This window comes from Calidris pugnax, unplaced genomic scaffold (genome assembly GCF_001431845.1).
Source record: "Calidris pugnax isolate Ruff unplaced genomic scaffold, ASM143184v1 scaffold20, whole genome shotgun sequence".
Classification (NCBI taxonomy): domain Eukaryota; kingdom Metazoa; phylum Chordata; class Aves; order Charadriiformes; family Scolopacidae; genus Calidris; species Calidris pugnax.
This window is the reverse complement of record NW_015094510.1, coordinates 26,336,495-26,363,234: the sequence shown is the minus strand read 5'-3', so window position 1 is coordinate 26,363,234 and position 26,740 is coordinate 26,336,495. Positions and strand designations below refer to the sequence as shown.

The following is a 26,740-nucleotide window of genomic DNA, read 5'->3' as shown; positions in this document are numbered from 1 at the left end:
CGTTTATGAGTAGGTTCAAGCCTGTACGCTCAAATGGCAGCAGTATAGATTGTATTTCCGTGGAAATCATCCATTTGAGGAGCTGCGATGTACTATCAGTGGAATGTTTCAGCTGGTTAGGCAAGGCCCACAGAAATCCTGCCATCATGGACTGGCAGAAGCTACGCTCCATCCCTTCTCAGTCTATCTGCCCTATCACACAGGCCTGTCTCCTCAGCACTTCTCCTCATACGGTTCTTAAAACCCTGTGTCCTTCACTCTTACTGCTCTCAGCCCATCGCTCCCTTCCTTCATCACCAGTTCCTTGGATTCCAGCCAGCCATTCTCTCCTATTTATTCACACTGTCCGAGTACTAGCAGAGCTGCTTGCATTTGCCATGAAGATGGTGGCCCTGCGTGCAGCAGCCTCCTTTGCTCCACGCTCAGACTCCACAGCTTATTTACTCTGCCGCTTCACGGGCATCTTCCATCCGGAGGGTCACCAGCGCAGCAATGTTGTTTAAAAACGGGCAGGATGGAGACAGCCTGGTGGGCAGCTGTCAACAAACTTCTACCAAGCATTTTCACAGGCCCATGATTTAGCCAGACAGAGGTGCATTCTCAGTAAAACAGTAAAATTTCCACAATGCTGGCAAAAGACATGGCCAGCTGCAGGGAGTCTCCACCGGCAACTTCTGGCTTTGGAGGGGGGAAGCTGCTGGCACATCTCAACCAGCAATGGTTCATTTTTCAGCACAGGCAAACCAGTGCCCTGGCCTCTGCTCCCTCAACTGCCAGTAACAGTTTTGCTGATAAATTCCTCTCCCCGCCTCCCTCCCCCCAAAATCAGCCTAAGGCAGACACCTGGCACATAACATTGCAACCCAAATGTTTAAGTTTGACAAAAGTTATAAGCAACTAAAATTAGGGTTTTAATACTGGCGTGCTGAGTGACCCCAGCAACAGGTGTTGCCAGCACCACCTGTTACTGTGGATGAATACATTTTTGTGCAGTGCCTGTACATATATTTACACACACACACATATATAAAGCTTCACAGATAGATACCTTCTAGCTCAAAGGAAGTATGAAATCCTCTACTTTCCTTCATTTGAGCTAAAAGAAATCAGACTAATAACAGCCTGGGAAAGCAAGCAAAAATCCCTGTATTCAGCAAGGCTGAGCCCTGAGCAGTCCAGTGTAACACCAGCAGTATAATTCAACACTGTACACTTCTGCAGAGCATTTTAATGAATGGCTATTTAGCAAATCAAGTGACTCAGAGATAAGCTTTGAAATGTCACCTCCTCCATACAGAACATTTCAATGTGGAATTAAACTACGGCAGCTCTTTCGGCTCTGGGAGACCCACATGGCAAGAAACCTTACAAGAGGGAATGAGTCAGGCTGTAGGTCTGTGAAAAACAGTACCTGAAAGAAAAGAGGGAAAGCCACCCTGCAGCTATTTTCACTGCAAATGTTCTCTATTAGTTGTCTGTTTTGAAGCCAGCCATGCACTCTTATTTGGTTAACAGCAGCTCCACTCATTTTCTCCTGGTGGCCCCAAGAGCATCACATCTGGGACAGCAACACCACTGCAGCAGTACGCTGGGCAGCAGCCTTTTGCCAGCATCCAGGAGGATGATGAAGGGAGACAAGCTGAACTGTGTGAGCTGGAACAGCAAAGCCATAAATAATTGATGTAAGGTGAGGAGAAAGCACTGGGACCTACAGCTCAAACACTAGTTGGCCAAGTTTGTGAGGCTCTACACTTGGTTAAGTCCATGTCTCTCTTCTTCATATTGTATTCAGCACAGTAACTCTGAAACACTTCAGCACCCAGTTTTAGGGAACACATCCTCAATGAGAATTACCCTACTGTGATAAAAATTAAAAAAGGGAAGGAATATCTGTTGTGAACATGTGGACACTCTTTTCACCAGCCCAGAGTCACAACTGCAACTGCCTAGAGCTCCTAGAAACGGCTGCGGCAGCCATCAACATCTGCCCTCTTGCATTCAGCCATGGCCACCCTCCAGAGAATGCTGAAGATGCTGACATGCCAACTGACCTGTTTCAGGGATGAAAAGACAGTAACCACAACAATACAGAGGTGCTCATGCTACCCTTGACTGGGGAATCTTGGCATGGGCAAAAGGACTAGCAGGGGAGAGGAAGCCTCTGCTGTGTGGCAGAAGAGGAGGAGGAGGACAGTCACTTCACCCCAGATGTGGTGAGGGGCAGATAAAGGTGGGTGACAGAAGGTCCCTGCCACAACTGATTGCACAAGGGGCTGCTGCTACAATAGAAGATGAAAAAATGGCAGGAAGGAAAGGGCCAGATTGAGAGATAAACAAAGACGTTTCTTCTTTTCTCAGTAATAAACACAGCAGAGTAATATATGTGGGGCCTTTTAATGGTGGTCTTCTCAAACAGACTTCAAAATCAAAAGATTTAATAACCTAGTCAAATGAAAATGGCATACACGTCAGCAACCATGTGTACTGGTAGGCCAGGAATTTTTTTGGAAAAAACTGACATATGGAACACTAGTGTTATTTTTCATATTGCTGTTTATGTAAAGTAATAGAATACAATCTTATAATAATGTAATAATTTAAACTGTAGAACGAGTTTCCTTCAATAATTATTTGAATATTTTCTAAGAATTAAATCCAATTATATTCCATTGGTACTGTCACCATATAAAATCATCTGTGAAGACTCAAATTTCAGTTTTCACCTGGAAACACTAGCTACTTTTATTGTGGCACTCATAACATTCATTGAATACTAATTTAGCTCTTGGTGCTTCTCTCCATTTATTCACTTCCTAATTATGAGATCCCTTTAAACACCTACAAGCAAAGCTCTGTTAATATCACGCATTACCATATAAAATGTGCAGCCCTCTGAAGAACCAGGTCTTTTAAGGCCTTGTCTACAACAATTAGGAAAAGACATTGCAAAGGTATGAACAGTTTTCTTAGCTGGTTCAGACACTGAAAAAAATAAAAGCCCCTTCCTTTCTATCAATTACATCTTGGTACTGTCATTCCTGACACATGACTATAAATGTATCAGGATCGTAGTATCTCTCTGAGGAATACAAATACAGGCAATGTTTATAATTATTAGGAACTATTTCATCAACTAAGTAAAAGATCTGCATGATGCATTTTTCTATAGCTTCATTCTTTTACCTTGATAGACTCTTATCAATAGGTAAATTAATGCCGTATTAGAAAGCTCTTTCGTAGCAGTAATAGTCTTATTTGGTATCAGAAAAAGAAACTTGGAAATTTTATTGTTTAGGACTTGAATGAATGAGAAGAAAAAAAACTTCCCTCCCCCTCCCCACCCCCGCAAGACTTGCCAAGACTGTGATGGAATTCTGGCATAAAGGACTGAGAGTATTTTCAAGGGTCTCTACATATTTTACAGATGCTATCATCTTTTCACCATCTATGGTGGATCCATGGAACAACAATGAGGTACAGACACACCTTTCATGGACAAAAAGCCATTTTAGCTTTTTAAGTTGAATGAATACCGAGTCTACTTAGAAGCACACAAATTCTGTGCTGTTAGCCGAGAAAGTTAGCTGACAACTGTAATTAAGAAAACGCTGCCTCAAGTAGCTACGTCAACCTTAATTTGCCCTCGGCAAACCTCAGTATTTTGTCACATCCATTTTTTACAATAGAAGTGCTTCCATCATCTATCAGTTTTTTACTGTAAGATGTAGAATGGGCTCGACATCAATGTTAGGATTAACATTAGGAAAGTGTTGAATTAAACAAGTACCCACTTGCACTCAGTAATACCCATTTACACCTGTATTGCTAAGGAAAGGCTTAGATCTGACAAAAGACATTTAGAGCCAAAGAATAAACAAAATCCTAAGATCAACCATTCTAATAACAATAACTGGATGCCAAAGCAAAAATAGAGAAGTTACTACTACCTGCAAGAAAGCATAATTTTACATGTCTGCAAGATCGCTCTATTTTTGTAAAATGGAAATGAAAATTATGATTTGAAACAATCTTTCTCCACAACCTTAATTTCAATTAATTTAATTTCATGAGAACAGTATAAGAAATCTACTTTTTCCTAGGAGGACAACAAACTTCTGTCCTCTTTATCAGAAAAGTCACCGAGATGGTTTGACCAGGTTCTCTTTTTAGCTCCATTTCAGATAGACACAGTGATAAACAAGTAAAAAATAAATAAATTTGTCCTCACAGTTTTTTAATTTTAGATGGCAACCATTGCTATCTTTGATGAAGCCTGGCAACTTCAAAGTCATACTGGGGTACTAGGAACCATTTATTGACCACCCACCCCCCACCCCCCTCAAAATAAAAAAAGGAAAAAGAATAGAATAGCATTAAGCATACTACAGCTCAACCAAACTCCAATTCTGCAAAACGATGCATGAAACAAACCTTTTAATCTGGATGGGATTTCAGCCCAGTTGTAATGTGCGGGCAGGATCAGGGCATTTAAAAACCCAAACCCAGTGTGTGTAGCTCACGCCGTGGCCTTTACAGCAAAGCCCACCCTGCAGCCTGCCTGCCGCGGGAACAAGGACGGCATTTCTCCCCTTCAGCTGGTGGCCACCTTTCCCTTGAGCTGAACTCTGAGAATCCTGCCCCAGCACCCTGGTGAGCTGGGTTAGATAAGAATCACGTATGTTGATTTCCCTGGGGAGACCCCGTTAAAATTTTTGGTTCAATTACCCTAAAATAGAAGATCATTGAAAATCAATAGCTTGTATTTCATTTCCAGATTTCTCTCAGATATTTGTTATGATTCTGGATAAGCACCTTATCTCAACAAGGTGTCCTTTGTTTACCAACCTTATTTACGTTCTCAGCTCTTTAAAGCTCTTCTATGCATTTATAAAGTACTTACTGCTAATTAAACCGATAAAGTAAAGGGCAAAAATTCAAGCCAGTAATTAGTTATTAAGGCCTCCTTTTGAAATATGGGTGATCTTAGTGATATTCAAGATAAATCAAGGACAGCAAAATAATTTAAGGCTTTTGGAAAGCATGACAAACCAAGTGGTCAGATTCCTATAATAGCTCCTGGCAAACCAATATCTGAATAATAAATGAGTGTGCCATTTAAATGAATTAAGAATCCACTTCAGCTAGAAAGCTTTTACTGAACTAGTGCATTGCTCCATTGAAAGATAATTGATAAAAGTCATTTCAATCACACGAATTAGTGAATTGAACCACCTGAATTAAAATTAAAGTATGCCCAGTGGAAAAGGCAATTTGCAATAATAGAAGCTTCTGATATGCTTTACAAAACAAGCTTTGCATCTGTCCTTCTTTATTTAGAGCAATCGTTCCTCTGAGGAAACGAGAAATACACAGTCCTGGGCCGAGGCCAGCGCTGGCAAATCTCCATTTCAGAAAAGCAGTTGCATCAGAGCCAGTCAATACCGGAAGGTTTCTCTGTGAGTAAGGCAGCCCGGGGTAAAAAGGGTGGGATGCTGATGCAGGGAGAAAACATCAAAGGATGACACGGTCTTTTCGGAAATTGAAACAGACTGAAAAATTAAGATAAGCCAGTTTTCAAAACCTGTTAAAAAGACTGTGGCACCAACTCACCAGCGGTGCCAGGAGCTCCAAAACAACCAAAGGCATCAGGCTAAAAGATTTTGTGGTCCTCGCTACAGAGCACACAAGCAGCTCAGTCCTCACCACAGCTGGAGTCTGTGGGGATGGCAGCGAGAGCATGAGAACAACTTTTCCTTAGGTATTATCTGGGGAAAATTAACTTGCTCTCAGATCTGCTCTCCCTCTAATAACATCTCCAAAGTGCAGATTGGACAAGCTGAGAGTAGGTTCAAACTTCCAAGCTTACCACAGGCCTTGCACTGCCTGGTAGCAGTGATACCTCTGCGTACAGAAAGTTATTTCTTCCAAAACACCAGAAAAATCTAACAGGCGTGTAACAGCAGCCCTCGGCTGCAAAAGGAGCATGAGATACAAGTTAAGACTTCACACGTAACACCTAAGCAGCAAGAAGCCAAGTTGAGAGTGCAATGGCAGGTGGGCATCTCCCCAGCAGGAGAGGCTACCAGCCCTCTGCAGGGGAGGTCTGGTTTTCAGCTTAGGACTAAAGGCAGCATCCAGAGGAAAAATGTGTCACGTGAAACGCAAGCCCTCAAGCTCCCAAATAAGCACCTCCTGCTTGCTTCCTCTGGCTTCATTTAGATGTCTAAAAATTAGATGCCTAAATCCGAGTTAGTGATCTCTGTGGTGCTTTGCTGTAACTACGATGGGGTAAGGACATACGTAGAAAAGGGTTTATAATTAACTTTGAAATCTGCTGCTTCTATTTCAGATCTGAAAAAGAGCTCATATGCCCAAAAGCTTGTCTAATTTTTCCAACTTGCAGCAGCTGGTCTAATAAAAGATATTATCTCTGTCTACAAACTCATCCTGACTAATGACCCCAGGCTCCCTTTATAATCAGGGAGAGAAAAAGACAGCGCGAAAGAGCAATTTATTCCAGGCTACAATAGGTATCTAGTACAGGCCTTGGACTTACCTGTTTCCTTCCATTAACTTTAAATTTAGAGACGCTACAATCACTCATTCTGACCTGACATTCAGCTTTTATATATTTAAATTGAGTAGATGAATCCTTCTGCATGCAACCAAGTAACTCACACCACGACTACTATTTGTGTTTATTATATCTGTAATCTGTTTTTTCCAACCTTCCATCTATCAGCCCGATGGTAGCAGCAATAAGGGCATGTATTCTCAGTTTTATTAAGAACATCAGATACAGGGGCAAAGTGTACTACAGTTCAAGAGGCAGAGTGGCTGCATAATTGGAGCAATAAAGTATTATAAAGGTCAATTAAGATTACCTATAAGGAGCTGCATCTGAGCATGTTTCTGAGACCTGAGGGGTAGAGAACATTATGCAGTTCAGACTTTTGGGATGGGTGGCATCTCCTGAATCTGCACAAAACCATGGACCTTCCACGAGGAGCAGGCAGGCAGAGCCTCAACTCAAGAAGAATTCCTAGTATTAGGCTTGAGGTAGTAGTCAGTCTCCTCTAGCAAAGAGAACAGCATAAGCTTGACTAAGCCTTCAAGACTACTCAATTAATGAACTTTGATCCTAACCTGAAATAAAGAAGAGATGATTTCTGTAGCATTGCTATGGTTTATATTGTTATCTCCTATAGCTAACAAAGACTAGCTTTTTAAATACTATAGTGCCAGAGCACATGCTAGGTCAAGGTACTAACAACAGAAGAAGATAAACTATTGTGATAGCCTTGTAGCCTCCTAGGTTTAATTCTGTTCTTCTGCTAGACAGTGTTGTAAGTCATGATCCCTGACCCAAGGGCTCTGTAATCTACTTCTGGGCTACAGAAGGAAAGTATAACAAAAATCAGAAGAACATAGAAAGATAAGAAAAACAACAATGAAATGATGCAGTTAAAAATCTAACTGCATGCACAACTTCAGGAAATTCCATCTTAATTTTAAGCAGAAATTAATTTGGATTTTGAATGAAAATGTGTACAAATGAATCATCCCACAATCAAAATGAAGGAAGGAAAGGTCAACACCGTAAAGCACCAGAAACTGATTCTCACTTCACTGTGTAAGACATCATTTAAGCTCATGTCCTCAATATAAAGCCACCATCACCACTGGAGGAACTACCCCTATCATATCTCACTCAGCCACCTCCTTTACAGCTTCTACTCTTCCATGTATCTGAAGATCTTCCCTAGCATGACAAAGTGTTACTTTTCACATGCATCTTGCAAAATGCCAAAACATATAATACCGTTAAAGTCTAAGCACAAGAATATTAAAGACCATTAATTATTACAAATTGGATTCACTTGTCGGCAAACACAACTGAAGTGCCAGGTGAAGAATTCATCCTTTGTGTGGGAATTTATCCCTAGCATAAAGCTACCTTACTGAAGCTGGAACAAGGGAAAAAATGGCATGTGTCAGAGAGGACTATCTTCTTCACCTTCTTGCTTTGATGCAATTTATCCAAGCAGGAACTGTAAATCATATCAAATCATATAAAAATATATGAAGTCACTGTATGGTTTATTTACTGCACTTTGATATGTAACGAACACTCCAACATGCAGGAATTACAGATAACAAGGCCAGAAACAACCACGTGGATCACCTACTTTGTCCTATTGCTCCCAACAGACTTTTGCTCATGCATTATCTCATCAGCTTATGCGCACACAAATACACACTCGCACATTCAAAAGATAGTATTGATACTAAACTGTAGTTCGGGGTTCAAAAGACAATAGTGACATTAATTCAACTGCTTTTTTATGAAACAGTTTGCTTTTTCTTAAACTTATTTATCCAAGGAAAAACTTCAGGGTGATGTTGATACTACTTACCCCTAGCGAAACAGAAGAAAAAATAATAACCTGATATGATTTAAAAATTAAAACTAGAAATATTTTGTGAAAAAATTGAAGTTATTCATATTATCAGATGAAAAATGCAGTGCTGTTACCATAATTCTGTTCAGATGTAGGGCATTTATAGCACTTGTGTCCAAGCAGTAAATAGCTGACATATTAGCGCATCAAGCCAATTTAAATTACTGCATTGGGTAAGTAACTGGGAGCACTGACATTTCACATAAATTGAGTGGGCTCTCAAGAGTCTTGTAAATATAAAAAGCTATTTAGATCCAGTTTATATAGTAGCTCACTTTCTTTCCTGTTTCACCCTATCACATATCAAAATTATTTACACCATCATTAATGCTTTCTTTTTTGTTAAAACAGTATTTTTCTTTTAAAGATTAATTTACCTCCACTACAGCAACACGCAGTAAAAGTTCTTAGAAATATTGCAAAAAACGTTCCAAGAGGTGACAGCTGATTGAAAAAGTACAGTGGAATTTTTTTAGAAGTATCAGTCTGGTAAACTTCCGTTCATCACATCCCAGCAACTTCTAGTCAGACTTTCGGAAGAAAAAAAATAAAATAAAAAAAGAGATATAGGTCCTTCTGCACTGCTATTGTGAAATCTGGAAATCTCATCAGCAGATGTCTGATTTCTATTGCTGCACTATTCTAATGCTAGTGGTAATTATTGCAACTGTTTCATTCTCTTAGCGCTTTGTCCTTCCATCAAATGTCTAGAATTTGACTCCTTAGGGCTGCCCTACATCCTCCACAGACTAAACACATCCTTGTTCTTTCCTTCCCAGTAGCAATTCTAGGGAATATAGCACAAACAGCACCTTTTTGGTGACTGAGAAGGATGGTCTCAGGAGTTGCAGAGAAGCTTGCGGGAAGACCCATGAAGTGGGGCTCCCTCATGGGCAAGGGAAATTGCCTCATTCACAGAACAGCTCAAGTTGGAAGGGAGCTCTGGAGATCACTGTGGTAATCAGAATGTCCTTATCTTCTCATGGTGACAGCTGGAAAAAGCTCAAAGCAGGGTCAGTCAGGGCAAGTTGCCCGTGACCACGTCCAGTCAGGTTTTGAATATGTTTGCAGACACTTGTTTCTAGAAAGGCCATGAATACAAGACATCTCTAATTTAATACAGTCACCTGACCAACTTCACAACAGGAAAATATCAGTTTAGGTGTTTTTGTAACGTGTACTAACACCAAATAAAACCAATAGTTGGTAGGTTTCATATGGAGTTTTAGGATTTTTCCCCCTTGCTTATATGAAAGGCGACAACATTTTACGCAGTTGAAGACAGTATCCTGCTTCAACTCCCACCAACAACCTATGAAGGAAGAGAGCATTTTTGCCTTATTTGTCAAGACATGAGAGCATTAAGTACTGGATTTAACAGTGAATTTGGGCGTTGTATTGAAAAGAAACAACTCTATGTTGGAAATTTCATTCATGAGAGCTCAGTGCTTAAGCTCAAGGTCTGGGACATCTTGTCTTGCTGTCCAGAACATGGTAAACATCAAAAAAATTCAGAACCTTATTATGCTTATCTTGCAGAAGATAAGCCCTATACATGAACATGCAATTTACAGTGACTAGATGTCTGAGGGCATTGAGTTTACAAAACAGTTAATTTGTAAATTATAACCAATATAAATTCTGTTTAGGAATGAAAGGATTAAACAAACACCCACTAGATGGTGTTCAGTTACTGCATGGGGTGACTTGGGCTACTTAGAGCTACAGCTCCTTTCCACCTCTGCTTTGCAGCAGACTTTTCTTGACAAAACAACAAATACATTTGTATAAGAGGACAAAAAGGGACGAAATTACCCTCTTTAGTAGAAATTTTCAAATGTTTTAGTAAATTAATTACCACCTGTGTTGAATGTGGGTAAGTGAAACTTCTGAAAAATATGACAAATCTAAACAAAAGAAAGTATACAAGATTGTTTTGGATCCACTCACTAATATTCTATGGTTTTAATCAAGATACTTCTATTTTTGCCATTGGTGATATTATAATTCTGTTCTTCGTCCTCCCAAACTCTCCTGACCCTGTCCATGGAAAGAAAAGGGTGAATAAACACTCAAAGAAACATACCCATTTTGCAATTAGTATTATTAAACAAACGTACTGAATTACCAGATGTCTACTCTAATAGAACCTAATGCATCACTTTACTTTTCAGCAGAACTGTAATAATTGCAACTAACTCCCATTAGTGATTAGTGAATCTGCATAAGGGAAAAAAAAGAATAAAAGTGCTATTTTAGGGGAAGAGACTTTTGGCACAGGTGCAATACTGTAGCACTTCAGATATTTCAGATTCCTGGAGATTACAAAGATGACTAGTGATAAAGGGAATTGCTATTCAGAGCTGAATTAAGCCAATCCTGTCATGTCAGAATTTCCAGAAGGAACCTTTTCCCTTTATAAGGCTCTGAAGTGCAACCTCACATGAAAATTTGGGAAGGCCATTTTAATATAGATGACCCCAGTGACAGCATTCCTTTTTCCAGTTGCCATTGTGAGAAGATAAGGACATTCTAACGACCATGTTTGGGAATTTTCCTACAGAAGACTGCCTACTGCTTTGGGCATTTTACTGATCCTGCACAGCCCTACTTCATTATATCCATAACTCTCCAGGTTCAGGCATTACTGCAATGTCCAGCTTTTATTTCATTCCTCCTTCTCGGACTCAATCAGAGTTCCTTTCAGTGACTGACTTGCTTTCCTTCAGTTGATGGTTTCATGTCATTCTCGCTTTTACCTTTAAATTAGCCAGGATTTTCTACTTCTAACATTAGCTCATTCTGTTATTAGCACATACAGAAGCTCTGAGCAAACCAGTAACAGCCCCCGCTGAGTCTGACTTGTTTATACATCATTAACATCTGTCACATAGCAATTAACAGATGTTTGGGAAATTTTCCTACAGCAGGGGCTCCAAGGGTATGTAAGTGATAACAGAATACTCCTCTATTTTAAGCTAAGAAAGGTTTATCCTATTTTCACCAAACAAAAAGACTACTGGAGCAATCCAGTTTTGGCCAGTTTGAGTACCAGAATGAAGCTGTAATAAAAATAAGCCTGGGTTTGCTTAACCTAACAAGACCAGTGCTGAGTGGTAATATAATTATCTATAATGCATCATACGGTTAAGATTCAAAAGAAAAAACTCCAGTTTTAGGTAATGAGAAATGTTGGCATAAGAGCAGGTGGTTTTAAACCGTGCTTAATTTTAGGTTGGGGATCAGAAGAGTTTTCAAGCAACAGAGGAGATGCTGTGTCACCATTTTCCAATATAAGCCGTGGTTACAAATTATTTTAAATTGAGCATGAAAAATCTTTAAAAGGTCTCTATTTTAAGTTTTTAAACTGCTAAAATAGGAGCTGGCTTTCAGAATATATATAATAAATTTTGACATACTTAGCCATGAAATGCTAAAAACGTGTGCTAAGCCATTATGTATCACCCTAGTAGAGGATACAAATCCTTAAAAACACATTACAAGATATTATATGTTAACTTAGGTGAGCTGTGGTAATAAATAAAAGTGTTCTTACACTGGTACAACTAAGCAGATATCCTTTTTCCTCCTTATGGGAGTACTGGACATAAAGAATAGGGACCATCTTCCTGAAATGTGCATTTATTTTAGCTGCAGAAGAAAGAGATTGAATTGGAATTTTAAGTAGGCTTTTTACAATTCTCAAAGTGGGTGCAAATGAACAGCAAACAATAGATGGCTTTCTTTGAGCAAAAGAGTAAAGTTAATTTATGTTGCCCACTGTACTTCTAAATTGACCATACTGTCTTAAAACCCCCTCTTACTTTTTCAATAGAGACTGCCTTTACCACCATAAACGTCACAAAAACCATTTCTCTTTTCTGCTAAATAGTTACTCTCTTTTGCCGATTTGAACAAAGCCAGAGAAGCAGGTGAAATTTTTGAACATTAGGTTTTATACTTTCTCCCAAGAAACAGAAAACCGTAAACCAGAAGTGAGCTCTCATCAAAAAAATCTATGGAGAAGAAATAATTGCTATGTCAGGGTGTGGGTGACTGTTTGGAAGTTGTCAGACACAGTAAATAAATACAGTCCCAATTGAAAAGCAGATGTCCATCCACATGAGACAAAATGACTAATTTTAGCATTCTCTATTATAAGAATATGCTCTGCAAGGCTTGCAACTGTTTGGATCCAGTCCACAGTTAAGAACAAACACACCTTACTCTTCTGCAGGAAGAATTACATCAAAACCAAAAAAACATTTGGAGAGGAACAAAAAAAGACAAAAGTTGTCTGTTTTCTGGAACTGGTAGTTTCTCAGGTGGGATACGTGACTAACCTAGTGCTTGCCAAGACCAATACAGCAGCAAAACACCACTGTCCCAGTAGTTCCAGCGGTATCAGAGGTATTGGTGCAAGGGACATGAATTCGAGGTTTGGAAAGGCAGCTGGCACTTGGGAGACCAAGCTGTATCATAGTGAAGACTTCAAACGCCAGCTCTTCTGAAAGGCAACTGAAATTGTCTGGAGAAAAGTCAAATGGCAGCTGGCTTGGCCATGTTTTATAATCAATTTCCATACAAGGAGCCCATTTTTAAATTTTAATTAAGCCAGGTAGGATTGCAGTCCCAGGATATTGGCATTTTCTCTATACTGATAAGCTAAATAGAAAAAAAAAATACGACTGACTAGGATGCATTTGGACATAGTAACAATGCTGAACTACCTTTCATTTGGTAAGAACCAAGGCAGGATTTGTTGGAAAACATTGTATAACTCGTTAGCTATGGCTGAAAAATCCTTATGCTTTCAGGTGCTCAAGCCTTTTCCAGATCTGAGAGGAAAGGTATTTCACTAGAGATGCAGCCAGCAGAATGACCAGGTGGTCACAGCATTATGGATGGTGGTGTGAGGACCAGAGCTCTCTGACGGACTGAACAACATTGATTTGATTACTAAGAGTTGGCTCTCGGCTGCATTGTCTGCAAGGAGGAAGCTGGTAAGCCCAAGGGCTTACAGTGCCCTGTAAACAGGTGTCTCTAACAAGAGAAACCTGTGTGTTTTACACATGGAAAAAAGTCTTGGAGCTCAGTATTTGCTTTTGTTTCACGGTAGAGGAGAAAGGCTACTGAGTGCAATCTCTGCTATAACTTCCTGCAGGTGCAGGGCTGGGGAGTAAAAAGGGGAGGATAACCTGGGTAGTTTCTCTCTTGGGAAATCCATGCCAGTGTTTTCCAAACAGAGAGCGGTGGAACATCTCAAAGGTCTCCCTGGAGACCCGGGCTGTTCGGCAAGCAAGGACCACTCCTCTCATCTGCCAAAGCAAGCTGCACACCTTGCCTTCTATCATTGCCTAGAATAAAAGTGACTGATACTCAATGATTCTACCTTACATATTTAAAAAAACAAACCCAAATGTAACATTTCTGATGACAACATGCCAGTGAAAAAATCAGCCTATTTTAAGATTACCCAAAAAAGGATAAATCCTATTACTAATATAATAAAAATTCAGTGTTGACCTAAGGAAAAGCACAGAACCATCAGCACTGAAAGAGTTACAAACAAATGAAAATGTGAGGGTAGAACGCGTGCTAGATTTTGGCAAGTGCCTGACCTGCACTCCTGGCACCTGCTATCGTCCACCGAGGGTCCGCCAGATCCCCATCGGTTCCAAGTATCTGAATGCAACCCAAGGAATTTTAAAAACAGACTGTACTTCTTAGGTACAAACTAATACCTGTCTGTGTTAAGGACATATGTTGCAAGAAATTAAAATACATTTAAGAGTGATAAAAATTCATTGAGTCTGATTTTCACGCTACATCTGTTAAGACTTAATTGTCAGTTAAGCAGGATGTTTCAGAACTGATTAAGTTCCACTGAATTTATTAAAAAAATAATACTGAAGTAATCTGACAAAAAGAATTCAGAACCCGTGGCAGAAAAAATCCCAGAGATATTTTCTGTGGTATGCCGACAGTATGTTCTAAATGTAGTTGAAATAGTGTGTGGTATTCTACAAAAATAAAAAATAAAACCCTTTACAAATACGAAAACTATTCAGAGACCAAGAATGATTATACAAGCTCTTGAAATTTGCTCATATGTATAAAAAAAAAAAGTAACTTCTCAGTTAAGTATTTAAATCTCACGGTAGAATGTCACAAAACTGGAATACTTGAATAAAGCAGAAACTGTTGCAAGACTCCTGAAATTCTAAGGCAGCCGATGTTTATACAACAAGCAGACTCCTGTTATTAATAACCAGATCTTTCCATTACTTGTACTACAAGTATTCTGTATGCGCACAATATATTTTCATTCGTTTCAAGGAATCTGTTTTCCATTCAGATGCTATTAAATAACCAATAACTTTCACACTTTAAATAACTAAATCCTTCAAGATGTGTGTTGAGACCACTCGCCTCTTGCTTGCTATTCTGCTGAAGCCTGACCAGTTTTATTATGGGTACTATTTTTGTGTTGGATTTTTAAAAATTGCTTTCATTCATTGAGAAGTTGCAATATATCTTCTCATTAACAATTGGATTTTAGAGAGCTAAATAGCTAGTAATATATTTTCAAAACATAACATCTTGCTGAAGTTTTTACCTAATCAGTAAGCACTGCAGTCAGTCGAGGTAAGAACTTTGATCTGCATCATTCTCCAGCTAGTCAGCAATGCCACAAAGGGAAAAACAAGAATTAATTACAACAAAGCCACGAGCTTATGGTGACCTTACTGTCGTCTCATGCAGACATAACCACAAAATACAAATGCAATTGACACAGTGTCAGTATAACTTTAATGATCAAAACTATATTTTCCTGTTTGACCTTACAAGGAATGTATCCCAGGAACCTTCTGCACTGTCTCTGTAACGTGGTTCAAGGCATGGAAATGGAACGGGGGCAAAAAAAGGACACCACCTCCCTAGGCAACGATATGTTAAAACCTGCTTCTTCTGAAGTGACCTTGCTCCATGGTTCCCTCTCCTCCAAACTCCACTGCTCACTCCTTCCCCCTGCTCCCCACCGGACCCCGCAGGCTTCCTCACTGCTGCAGCTGCAGGGGCTACAGCGCTGGGAGCCCGCTCTCCCCTAACACCTCTGCTCTAATCCCCTCACCTCTTGCATCTATTCTTCAGACCCTCAACCTAACGAGTTTTTCTGAAAAACGAGAGCAAGCAATAAGTCAGTGCAGTGGACAGTGGTTAATACACAAAAAAAGCTGCCAACAGACCAGATTTGATTGCTGTGGGGTGAAAGACCCCATTTCCCCTCAAGAATCCCGTTTCCGATGCTGTTATGTAGTACTTCTTGATACAACCACTACGAAATTGCATTAGTCTTTATTTTGATTACACAACAAAGCTTATCCCCAGACAAAAATACACATTATAAAGATTATGGTACTTTCTGAAGTATTTCTACTGTTTCTAGATAAAGAACTATTTCAAATTAATTCTTAGATAAACCAATCCCATGAAGATCTTCAGTGTTGCACCAGACAGCCTATGTAACTAAGGTATCAGTGTTTAACATGCTATTGCTGAGGGAAAAAGAGGAAAAAAAAAAAAAGATCTTATTCAGCTTATCTATTTACCAACAATTGGCTGAGGTACAACATTTTATCCAAAATGACCTAACATTTTATCCAGAACATCAATTTTAATGTTGTATTTGGACATTTAAGGGAAAGCAAAAGGCCAACTGGATACAATATGTTACTTGAAAGACTTTCTTAGGGTTGTGGTAGGATTTGCTAATGTTGTTTGGGTGATGAAGATGAAAAATACACCGTATTGGCTGATTATAGAAGCAGAAATTTTCAGCGGTCTGCTTATCTTTGCTTATGTGTGCAGATCCCTCAACAGGAACATTACTTTCCTTCACTTATAACTCCATTTTAAGAAATGAGTAAACAACGATGACTAAGAAGCTTTGGCTAGAAACGGCTGATTTTGTTTCATTTTTCTAGAACTCAGAAGAGATCCATATAATGACCTTAAACCATCATGATGCTGCTTTGTCTTTGCTTCACTTTACCTTCCATCTAGCCCATCTAGCACTGGGCAAGGGCTCATCTCTGTCCTGCACATCCCAGCTTGCAGAATTCTCTACTGCGTTTGGAGGAGTTCAGCGACAACTACAACGTAGCAATGCTAAAAAAGGCAAAAACTCAAGATACAGAAAAAAAAAGACAGACTCAGCTGGTTCCGAAGTGTCCATTTACTGGCTGCTCCCTCTCGGATTTCCAAACCCCACCGACTGCATCAGCACCACTAAGGACAACAGAAAACTCAATTTTGTATCCATTGCAGCCTTGTCCTGTACCCTTTCCTAGAATTAATTCACATTCATGACCACGCTGATGCTGGGGCAACACGAAGCCATACATGCCAATATACCACAACCTATGCCAACCCCATTTTCACAGCAAATTTGACCAAGTCAAATAACTTCTCCCAGCAAACTTAAAATGTGCTATTACTCACTGGCATGTAGGCTCTCCTGTGGAAATACTGCCTTGGGCATCCTGGTGCTACAGAACACAGGAAAATCTGTTTTACCACAGATAAAGGAGTGGTTCAGGACGTGAAGATACTACAATACATTAAATCTGGACTGAGTATATATAGAAGGATCAAGAAGTCTGTTTATCAGGTATCAACTGTTATCAGACAAGCTAACCTGAATGTTAGTCTTCTACTTGAAAGGGGAAGGTATTTCTGAAATAGAATAATCTTCTCCAGAAAAATAAACATAAACACAGTCTAGACTTAATGCAATACAAAAATCTTAATTTTCTGAATGATTCTTGCATCTGGAGTCCTTTTCAAAATTTAATACAGATTTTCTTTTATGTTCTACAACAACAGCACACCAGAGACGATATTTCCGTGGAGAAACTCTAACACAATATTGTCTGTATAATCTGGAATAGGAGCCTAAGTATGCACAACTGTTTAAAACACAAGTTTAACATGAAGCTGGAAAGGTCTTTTTAAAACACTCCTGCATTACAATGAAAATTCAGTGTAAGTCAGCTGAGCTTTATCCTTCTTATACTGCTTATCTTAAAAATGCTAGAATTTCTTATGCAACACAGCAAAGTCATATTATTCTTATTAGGTATTACTAAACATTGACAAGTTTTTACAACATGATCAGAAGAGTAACAGAAAACGTTTTTTCACTAAGCCACCATTGCATCAGATATGATGGTTTCCATGAACACCTGACAGAACACCCAGAAGAACGTGGCTGGTTCTGCAATGGTTTGCTACACATCCCTGTGGTAGCATTGTTTTAACATGAGATTACATGGCATAGAGCCATGAATCCACAAATCTGAACGGTGCATTTAGTATGCACTATGTTAACTGGGACAAAACACCTATGACACAAATGTTGTGCCACTTCTCATTTACTGTTTGCCACTGCTATAAAGAGGCGGCTGCTTCCTTCTATAAAATAACTAACGGTAATAGAATTAGGTAAATATTTACAAAGGTAATCCAGTGTGAAACACTGCATCTAAAAGCAAGCAAATTTTTTTTTGGACGGCGCCTTTCTTCCTTTATAGAGCTCTTTGCTTTGTCAATATGCAGAACAAAATAAGTCTGTCAGGAAACTCTGCATTTGTTATCAGCTCATTCTCCTTAGGTGGCAGGACTGTAAATATTTTTCTTCATTATCACCCTGACAGTAAATAACTTTGCAGGTGTGATTTAATCAACAGGAATGCCAAGATTTCACAATTTTGGCCTACCTTAAAGCAAATGAGTAATAGAGAAACCCATGCACCAGGAAACAAATGAGCAGAACTAGTGAACGAAGGTCTATCAAGCAGGGTTCAAGATCACTTGGGTTGGATGACAGTTGATATATTTGCACTACAGTTCATCTGTGTTCTTATCTGGGAAATGTGTTCTATAATAAATTATAATTTATTGCATGTTTTGCAACCTTGTCAAAGGGCACACCTAGGATTTTTGCTTCAGTAATAAATTCCACCCAACTGTGTACAGGAATTCACTTGACAATCTGGACATACCTAAAACATTTTGGTATTTTCTAACGTCAGCACTTTTGATCTAGCACCAACAACTCATTCAGTTTACACAACACCTTATTTACTTTCTTCTAAATTTAATTATACTTAAAAACTAACAAGAGATTTCAAAGGAGTTCCCAAATGACAGTTACCAGTGGCTGTTGAACCCCTATTCCCAATCCATAACTGCTTCTCATCCCCTCTTTTTGCTTGTCTTTTCCCCTTTGGGAGTGTTTATCTCCCAACAAAGCAACAGAACGTTGTGATCAACCTCAGCAATATTTCTTGGTGTACACAGCTGAATTGCTCATGAGGCTGGTCATATGTTCCTGCCTATTATCTGTAAAAATGACAGCAGAAACAAAACTTTAGAACAGCCCTAAACCTTCCATATTATTATATACAGCAACCAATTGGTAAACTCCAAGTAAATATTTATGAAGATGAACGTTTACTGCCAAGGTGCTTCGAATTTTTCCAAGAGGGTTTTTTTTTCATTAGTGATTAATCAAAAATTGGTAGAGAATAATCAGATCATTACAGCTTTAAGTTCAGCTCACCACTGGTATGCAGTATCACATGTTAAAATTTTATGTCAGTATGCTAGTAACTGAAGGGCTTTCTAGGATTAGGGATGGCATCCTTGTTTTCCTTTCTAAAACCACTGTTCAGGGTGAAAGGGAATTAATTTTTTTATATAAGCAGAAAGTTTCTGAAAAAAAATTGCTGCTTTGCTATGAAATTCACCATCTTGATCTACTCATCTACTCTGAGTATACCTGGACAGATACTTGAAACAGGTCTGTACCTTTTATGAAACTCTCCTAAATACAATGAATGAACCACTTCCTTGGAAATACTTAAAACACTGTATTTCTCTGCTAACAAATGCTATTTCTGTCTGCAGTTACAAGAAAACCTAAAATACCAAGCAATATGACTTGAAGATAAATGCTTACTGTTGTGTTTATGCTACTGGCCAAAAAACCCACACCAATAATGGTTAAAAAATGTTTAGAAGCATTAAATTCAAGTATTAACATTTTTCTATGAATTGTCTATGATGCTGTTGTTGTAAGCCTGACCTCAATTTGAAATGCTAAATACACATTAGTGCAAAGATTTTTTTTGTTCACGTGTTTTTTCATGTCATTATTTTTTCTTTTCTATTTAACTCTGGTTTCTTACTTACATTAGCAAAGTAACTGAAATTAATTTGGCTGCAGTACAAATAAATCTTACCTGTATACCACTTCATTAAAAATCTGCACGTGTACTATTATAGTTGGAGTAACCAATTAATATGTATGAACTGCTAAGACTGAAAAACACTTATTTCTCTAACCTTGCTTTCACAGGCAACTGTCTGAAACCCACACCTTCAAAACTGAAAATTTCAGTATGCACTGTCTTTCCATGTTTCAGGCTGGAAACCTCAAAAGAAAATCCCTTCTAGGTTTTTAACTTAATGACCTAAGTTTTGAAGGGGAAAGAACTCCTTCCATTAGCCATATATTAAAAAAAAAAAGTTATTTTGAGAGTCTTCATGACTCTCAGGCTCATAAAGTCCTTCTAAGGATTTATATTCAGCTTTGTATAATATTAGAAGTCGTGTGTCAGCAGCAAAGCCATGTATCCTTATCACCTATAGATTTTTGGCAGACACAAGAAAACTTCTTTCATTACAGATTCTTGTGTCCTATCCTTTGACCACTTGCAGGTCAGTAAACTCACTTCTGCCCCAGGTTTCCTGCAGGCTCGAATCACAGTGCATTCAGGTCTCCTGCTTCCTCCCTGTCTCTCAAGCTCTTCCACATTACCTTGAATTCCCTTGAATTGGGGGTATTTCCTGCTCAACACCCTCCAGTCACTTCGATGGCTGCTGCCAGCTGGGCACAGCACCCCAGGCGACGACTGCCTTTTGCTAGAAAATGTGCTGCTCTCATCAGTATGTGCAGACTGCGGCAAACAATAATTGAAGTTGGGATTTCCCTCTCTCCTCTCAGCAGAGGTACTAACAGAGCATTTGTCCTCTGAGTGACAATCCTCTCTGAAATTTGGCGAGCTTCATCTTTCCAAAGAAAAAAAGGCAAATTTTTGGAGAAAAAACATACATTGTTTTAAAAATCAGTGTAACGTGGAAATTACAGAAGATGATACAGATAAAGATAAAGGAAGCTTAAGATAATGCAGAGCTAATGGGGCCAGAAAAACCTGGAGGAAAGGAGGACAACAACCTATGCACTTTTTGTGTCTCCTGGTCCTACCTTCTCCTCAGAAAGCATGCTTTTAAAAGTACTGTTTTAAAAACATTCATAGAATTTTTATCTGTTCTTAACTAGGTTTTATCAAATCATTTATCTCTCTCAGAGGAGATTTGAAACCAGAAACCTCGAGCTAAGCTCAATGCTTCATTACACTCATTCAAGTCACTCCCATTACTGCCTCTTCTATGAAAAAAGGTCACAGAGTACTTACTGGTGAAGTGGATAGGCAGATAACGGGGCCAGGAATGGTATGAACACTATTATATTACAGTCCTAGCATTTTCTGTGACATGTAAGTAATTGAGGAACTACATACTGATCAGACAGGTAAATTATGCAGAGACGTAATGTCATCATCAAGTCACCAGATTTCTAAATCATCAGCCTCACTTCACTGGTGTAAAGGTGGCTCCGAGAATCCATATGCAAAACATTTATAAATTGGCTTCTGCTGATTTAGGTCAGATAAAGGGTCTTATCCCAGTGATTTGCAAATTACACCTTTAAGGGGACCTACAGGTTTCTTTTCCTTCACAAATACAATGATAAGAAAACGACTTACGTTCAACTTGATCAAACATTACTGAGAACAAGAAATCTCTTGGTGTCATGTAATACTCTCCTTCATATTCCAATGATGCAAAATGCATGAAGCGATGCTTCCGAAGAGACAGCCTTTCGTCCCGTTCCTCATTAATGACATCTTCCTTCTGAAACAGAAAAAAAAATCATGCATAAAGATGGTTGTATTTGTACACCAACTCTGTCATTCAAAAGAATGCTGTACCTGATCTTGATTACCCTCAGTATTTTGTAGGTAGCCACAACAAGAGAATACCAGGAATTAAAGCTTTTATGCCATGGTCTTAATGAACGACATGCTTATGTGACATCCAAAGTATTTTTTGGCTTTGCTGAGAGCATGCCTTCACAACACAGCTGAGCCAAATTAATGGCTTGGTGTCACCAAAAGCTGCCTTTCCTTCCCACTCCCTTGCTCTCGGCCTTATGGTCCTGCACCTCCTCATTTGCCAGCTCTGCTACTTGTCAGTCTCTTGCTGAGCCAAATCCAGCTTGCTAGCTCAACAAAAAACTAAACTGACCAGACAGCAAACAGTATTTTGCCAGCTTAGTGACTGGCTCAGCAAAGGTTGAAATGTGCTCTGTATCCATGCAAATGATCCACTCCTGGAGTTAATTATCAAGTTCTGGAGCAACTCCTAAGATGTGAGTATAATGAGATTCTAGCTTATGGCCCTGTCTTTCAGAGAAGTTAGAAACATGGAAAAGCAATGAAAACACCAACAAAAGACCCATCATCAGCCCCAAAGATTCAACTAGTTAAGCAATCAAAAATCTTTCAACACCCCCACCCCCTCCGCCTTAAATATTGAGACGCGGGATCAAAATCATACAAGTGGGTAGGACTGTTCAAAGATGTGAGAAAGTGAAGGAAAAGCAAAAAAATCCAAGGCTAAGTACCGAGATCCCAACTCGAACATACTTGAAACAAGTCAGTAAACAGCAAGATGGGTCTGCAGCGAGGCCCGTGCCCGTGGCATTACTCGGTGTGTGCCGCAGCTGAGCTGGTACAGCCTAGTCCATGGCCTACTGAGGTGCTGCATCATGTCTTCCAGCAAACAATCACTATTCCTTTATGCAGTTTTCAGTTTCTGGATCGTTCCTATGGGCTGCCTGGCATTTGAGCAGTCCAGTACGGTGCTGCAAACGGGGTTACTCCTGAGACAGGGCAATATAAGTGGCTCCTGGTTACTTCTCAGGCCAGCTGCGGGTGCAGCAAGGGTCTCACCAGCTGATGATAAAACACAGGGTCTGCTGTGCTGAGTGTGTGGATGGAGTGAACTGTGGGACACAGACAGGATGCTAATGGAGAAGGGGGAGACCAGGGGGAACATCTCGCTTGGTTTTCCTGAAGTCAGCACTGGTGACAGCGACAGGCAAGGTAACAGGCATTCAGATGCACAGGAGGTTGTTATGAAAATTGGGAATGTGCACAGATATTTGCAAACAGCGTAGCAGGTAATAGGGCACCTTTGTGTTTGTCTGCACGTGCCCAGGGAATGGGCAAGCGAGAAGGGAATGGGACTCTCTGAACAACTTAAAAGCTGTGATCAGATTTCTGACACTTCAGTTTTAGCTGTTCCTCCAGGATGGGGACTGCTAATTCAGTCTCCTCTGCTGAGTTCAAACAATTGCAGAATCAAGCGCTAGCAGGTACATTCCCTGCACCCATGAAGTGGCAAAGACAGCAGGGGAGCTGGCTGATACGATGAACATACAAGCTGTTTTGGGATACTAGCTTCTAGCTCACAGACAGGGCCCTGAAGTTAAAATAAAAAACATTAGGCTTAGCGTCAGGCTTATGGGAGGACTGATATTGATACAGGCAGCTCCGAATAATGGGACTCAGCATGGTCTGAAAGTAATGACCAGCTCCTTCAAAGTGAAGCTCTCCAGGAACAGGAGGGTGGACCTCAAGCTGCAGGTGATAACCAGTCCACTGAAGAGACCGTGAAGAAACATTTCAGTGGACAATGAGACACCAGAGAAGAGGATGGAGCATTTCAACTTTGTGTCATTAGGGTTCCTTATTCTCTACCCACCGTGGTCCCTGAGTGGCTAAAGGGACCAAATGTTCGTTACCATTTGGGGATCTCAAGACAAGGGGCACAACTGGCAAATCTATAGCCAGAGCCTGGATACAATTATTACCGTCATATATTATATCATACTATACTTATAGTTCTAAATAGAAGGCTGCAAATTGCCATTTAATCCCACTCCTTGCACCTTTGTGTTAGCATTAAGCCCTTGTTAAAATACTGCACTGAACGATACAAGCACCTTGTTATAATCCATTTTAGTTTCCCCCCGTAACGCATTTGCTTCACTCAAACCTTGGATTTTAATGAAGGTGGTGGGGAGGGTACCAACAAGAAAAAACCCAAAATACTCATAATTTAGAATTAAACCAGTCATATTTTGATATGCAAGGAGAATGATACTTCTAACTATCTGAAGCCAAGGTTTGCTTTGTTTTAGATAGGACCATTTTGTACCAGTATCACTGCTTCAAGCTTCTTACATAGTATGGACCTTCATCACAGCCTACAACACAAGTTGCACTGCTGCTGTTCTGTGATTCAGGTCTGTATGTTCTGGAAAACACTGTTTAAAACTATATCTAATGTAGTAAGAACTTTAGCTTTCTTCTTTTTAAAACTTTGGGGGACAGGTTGACTGTAATTTCTTTGTTAACAAGATTCAACAAATATTGCAGATATCAAATGCATAGTTCATAGTTGCTGGGTATTAACATGCAGCATTCTTATTAAAATCATCTCCTTCTCATAATAACCAAAGCAATTTTTGCCCAACGGCAAATTTAAAAAAAAAAGGTAAATTGCTTCACAGTTGTCCTTTAACTAAAATTATGGAATGAAAACTAATCTTTCTGCACAAATACAAAATTAAAAAGTTTAGACAAGAAGGAATGAGCTAATCCTACGTCTTCAAACCAACTGGATTTTCAAGTTTCTTAGGTCTTGCAGTATTTGTCTGAATTCTGTCTCAAGCTAAACTTGTTACTGATATCAAAGCACTGAATTTCAGCAATCCACAATTTTAATTGAAATAAATAGGTACAAGTTCACATATTAATTCTGAAGAGTGCCTTGTATTTGGAAGAGAATGTATTCCCATCAGAATTACAGTAACGTGTGACTGCAGATTCATTTCTGTTCATGCAACTACCATCCCTGATTTGCAGAACAACCTCAGGAACATGGGGCAATTCCTATGGAAGTCAGCTTCAAACACTAGCACAAATGAGATAAGCAAACCTTACGGGATGAAATGCATCAGCTGTGCCATCTCCTACTTTATTTTCAAAGCCTTTGCAAAATTCTTGACGTTCTGTCACTGTATGAGGAGCTCAGAATCAGCTGAAAGCACTCTGACCCCTCTGGACGCCAGCACGAGCTCAGCTAGAGCTATACTAGACCTCAGCTGCTCATGCGCAACTGCTTACTGCTTCTGAAGAGCGAACGGTCCTCAGACTGAGAACTCATGGCACTCCAAGGGCAGTAAAACAATTTATACCAGCTACAAAGCTGACCTGCCATCTTTATGATGACAGGCATCTTTATTTCTGCTTTCCCCCATGTTTTAGTATAGTTATTGTGACAGTGTCCACAGCACACTCCAAGTATGTTAATGTTAAGGGAAAAAAAAGACTGTGCAGGAGTGCAGAAGTATAAAATGAAGGCAAAATATTTGCAATTATCTCATATGCCATTATTTTATATTTTAATTTATGGAGGAGCACAAGGCAGACCTCAGTCAAGGTCCAGGATAGAACCATGTACAGACGAAATAAAAAGCTTATCAAAATATTTCAAAAAAGCGGAGTAAGTTTTACCCCCCCTTGACAGTTATGAGAATAAAGGCTGACATTTCCCCAAGTGGCTGTGCATTCTGCACAAAACCTAAGAAAAAAAAAAAATCTGAAAGTTTTTATTAAGATCGTTCTTTCTACAGAATATCTGGGAGCTGAGGGAACTGGGCTTTTTCAACTCAGGGAAGAGAAAGCTTCAGGGGGACCAAATAGCAACCTGCCAGCACCTACGGGGAAGTTACCAAGGTGTTTGAGCTGGGCTCTCCACTGGAGCTTCATACAGCTACATCACCAGCACCTCCGCTCAGAGTGGTTAATCTGGATTCCCTTTATAACAAGTGGTGAGAACGGCAGTTCTGGAGTGCAATCACTGGGACTTCTTTTAGCTGTCTGGACAGACAGTCCAGAAGATGCAGAAAGGGATAGAGCACTACAAAAACAGTTGGCCTTTCTTCACACCAAACACATTTGCACAATTCTATTGCATGAGAGGCTGAAAATCTGGGCAAACGCAACTGGACAGTGGAAGCTTGGAGGAGATGAGGTGGTGGCAAGGGTGTTACACACTTCAGCCAGGCCAGAAAGCGTGCAAGGAATATGAAGATTTTTATTGCCTGGAGTGAAAGGAAGTAGCTTTAACAGCCACATACTCAAAGGCACATCATGATGACGTAAGGCCTTTTAATCGCCATCTTTCTCACAATGTTTTCCAAAACCAACAATAATACTGTTCAAATTGGTTTCATACCAATTAAGGACTTGAACCTGCTACATTTGGCATCAAAGACTAGACATTCACAATCAAATTGTAACCACATCGAAAAAGTGACGACACTTCAGGTGTAGGCCATATAATTTATAATTTGACAAAAATACTCAATACAATTACTTGTGCAGATTTAATGAAATTGAATGTAGCTGGATGATTGCCCTTTAAAGATGAGTACTGATCTTATGCTTGCTCTTCTTAATCTCTTCCTTAAACATACTCCGAGCATTTAATTAAGCTTTGAGTGACATCTTTCTCGTATTTTGGTCATCACACTTACATTAGCCTCACTGCCAACTATGGCCCTCATACTGCCTCAGTTCCTCTCCATTTCACCACACAAAACCACTCTCATAACCTAAATAAACAGTAAGAACATAACACTTTACTATGATTATTTTCCAAATCAAAGAATAATTTCAGAAGGTGAAGAGGGACTCAAACCTGGAGTGGGACTTTTTACAAGGTCATGTAGTGATAGGACGAGGGGTAATGACCTCAAACTGAAAGAGGGGAGATTTAGATTAGATATTAGGAAGGAATTTTTTCCCTAAGAGGTTGGTGAGACCCTGGAACAGGTTGTCCAGAGAAACTGTGGATGCCTCATCCCTGGAAGTGTTCAAGGCCAGGCTGGATGGGGCTTTGAGCAACCTGGTCTAGGGAGATGTGTCCCTGCCCAGGGAAGGGGGGTTGGAACTCAATGATCTTTAAGGTTCCTTCTAACCCCAAACCATTCTATGGTCTAAGGTGTTCTGGAG

At 39.7% G+C, this 26,740-nt stretch overlaps 1 protein-coding gene across 1 annotated transcript in view; it reads right to left on the bottom strand.

Moving 5' to 3' along the window:
• MICU2 (mitochondrial calcium uptake 2) overlaps positions 1 to 21,518 on the bottom strand; it is a gene marked incomplete at its 5' end in the record, with an annotated part of 64,377 nt that extends 42,859 nt beyond the window's left edge. Inside the window, one exon of the mRNA XM_014966105.1 lies at positions 21,359 to 21,518. Within this exon, the coding sequence (XP_014821591.1) occupies positions 21,359 to 21,518 (160 nt within the window). The remainder of the gene's footprint in view (positions 1 to 21,358) is intronic.
• Positions 21,519 to 26,740: the final 5,222 nt, after the last annotated feature.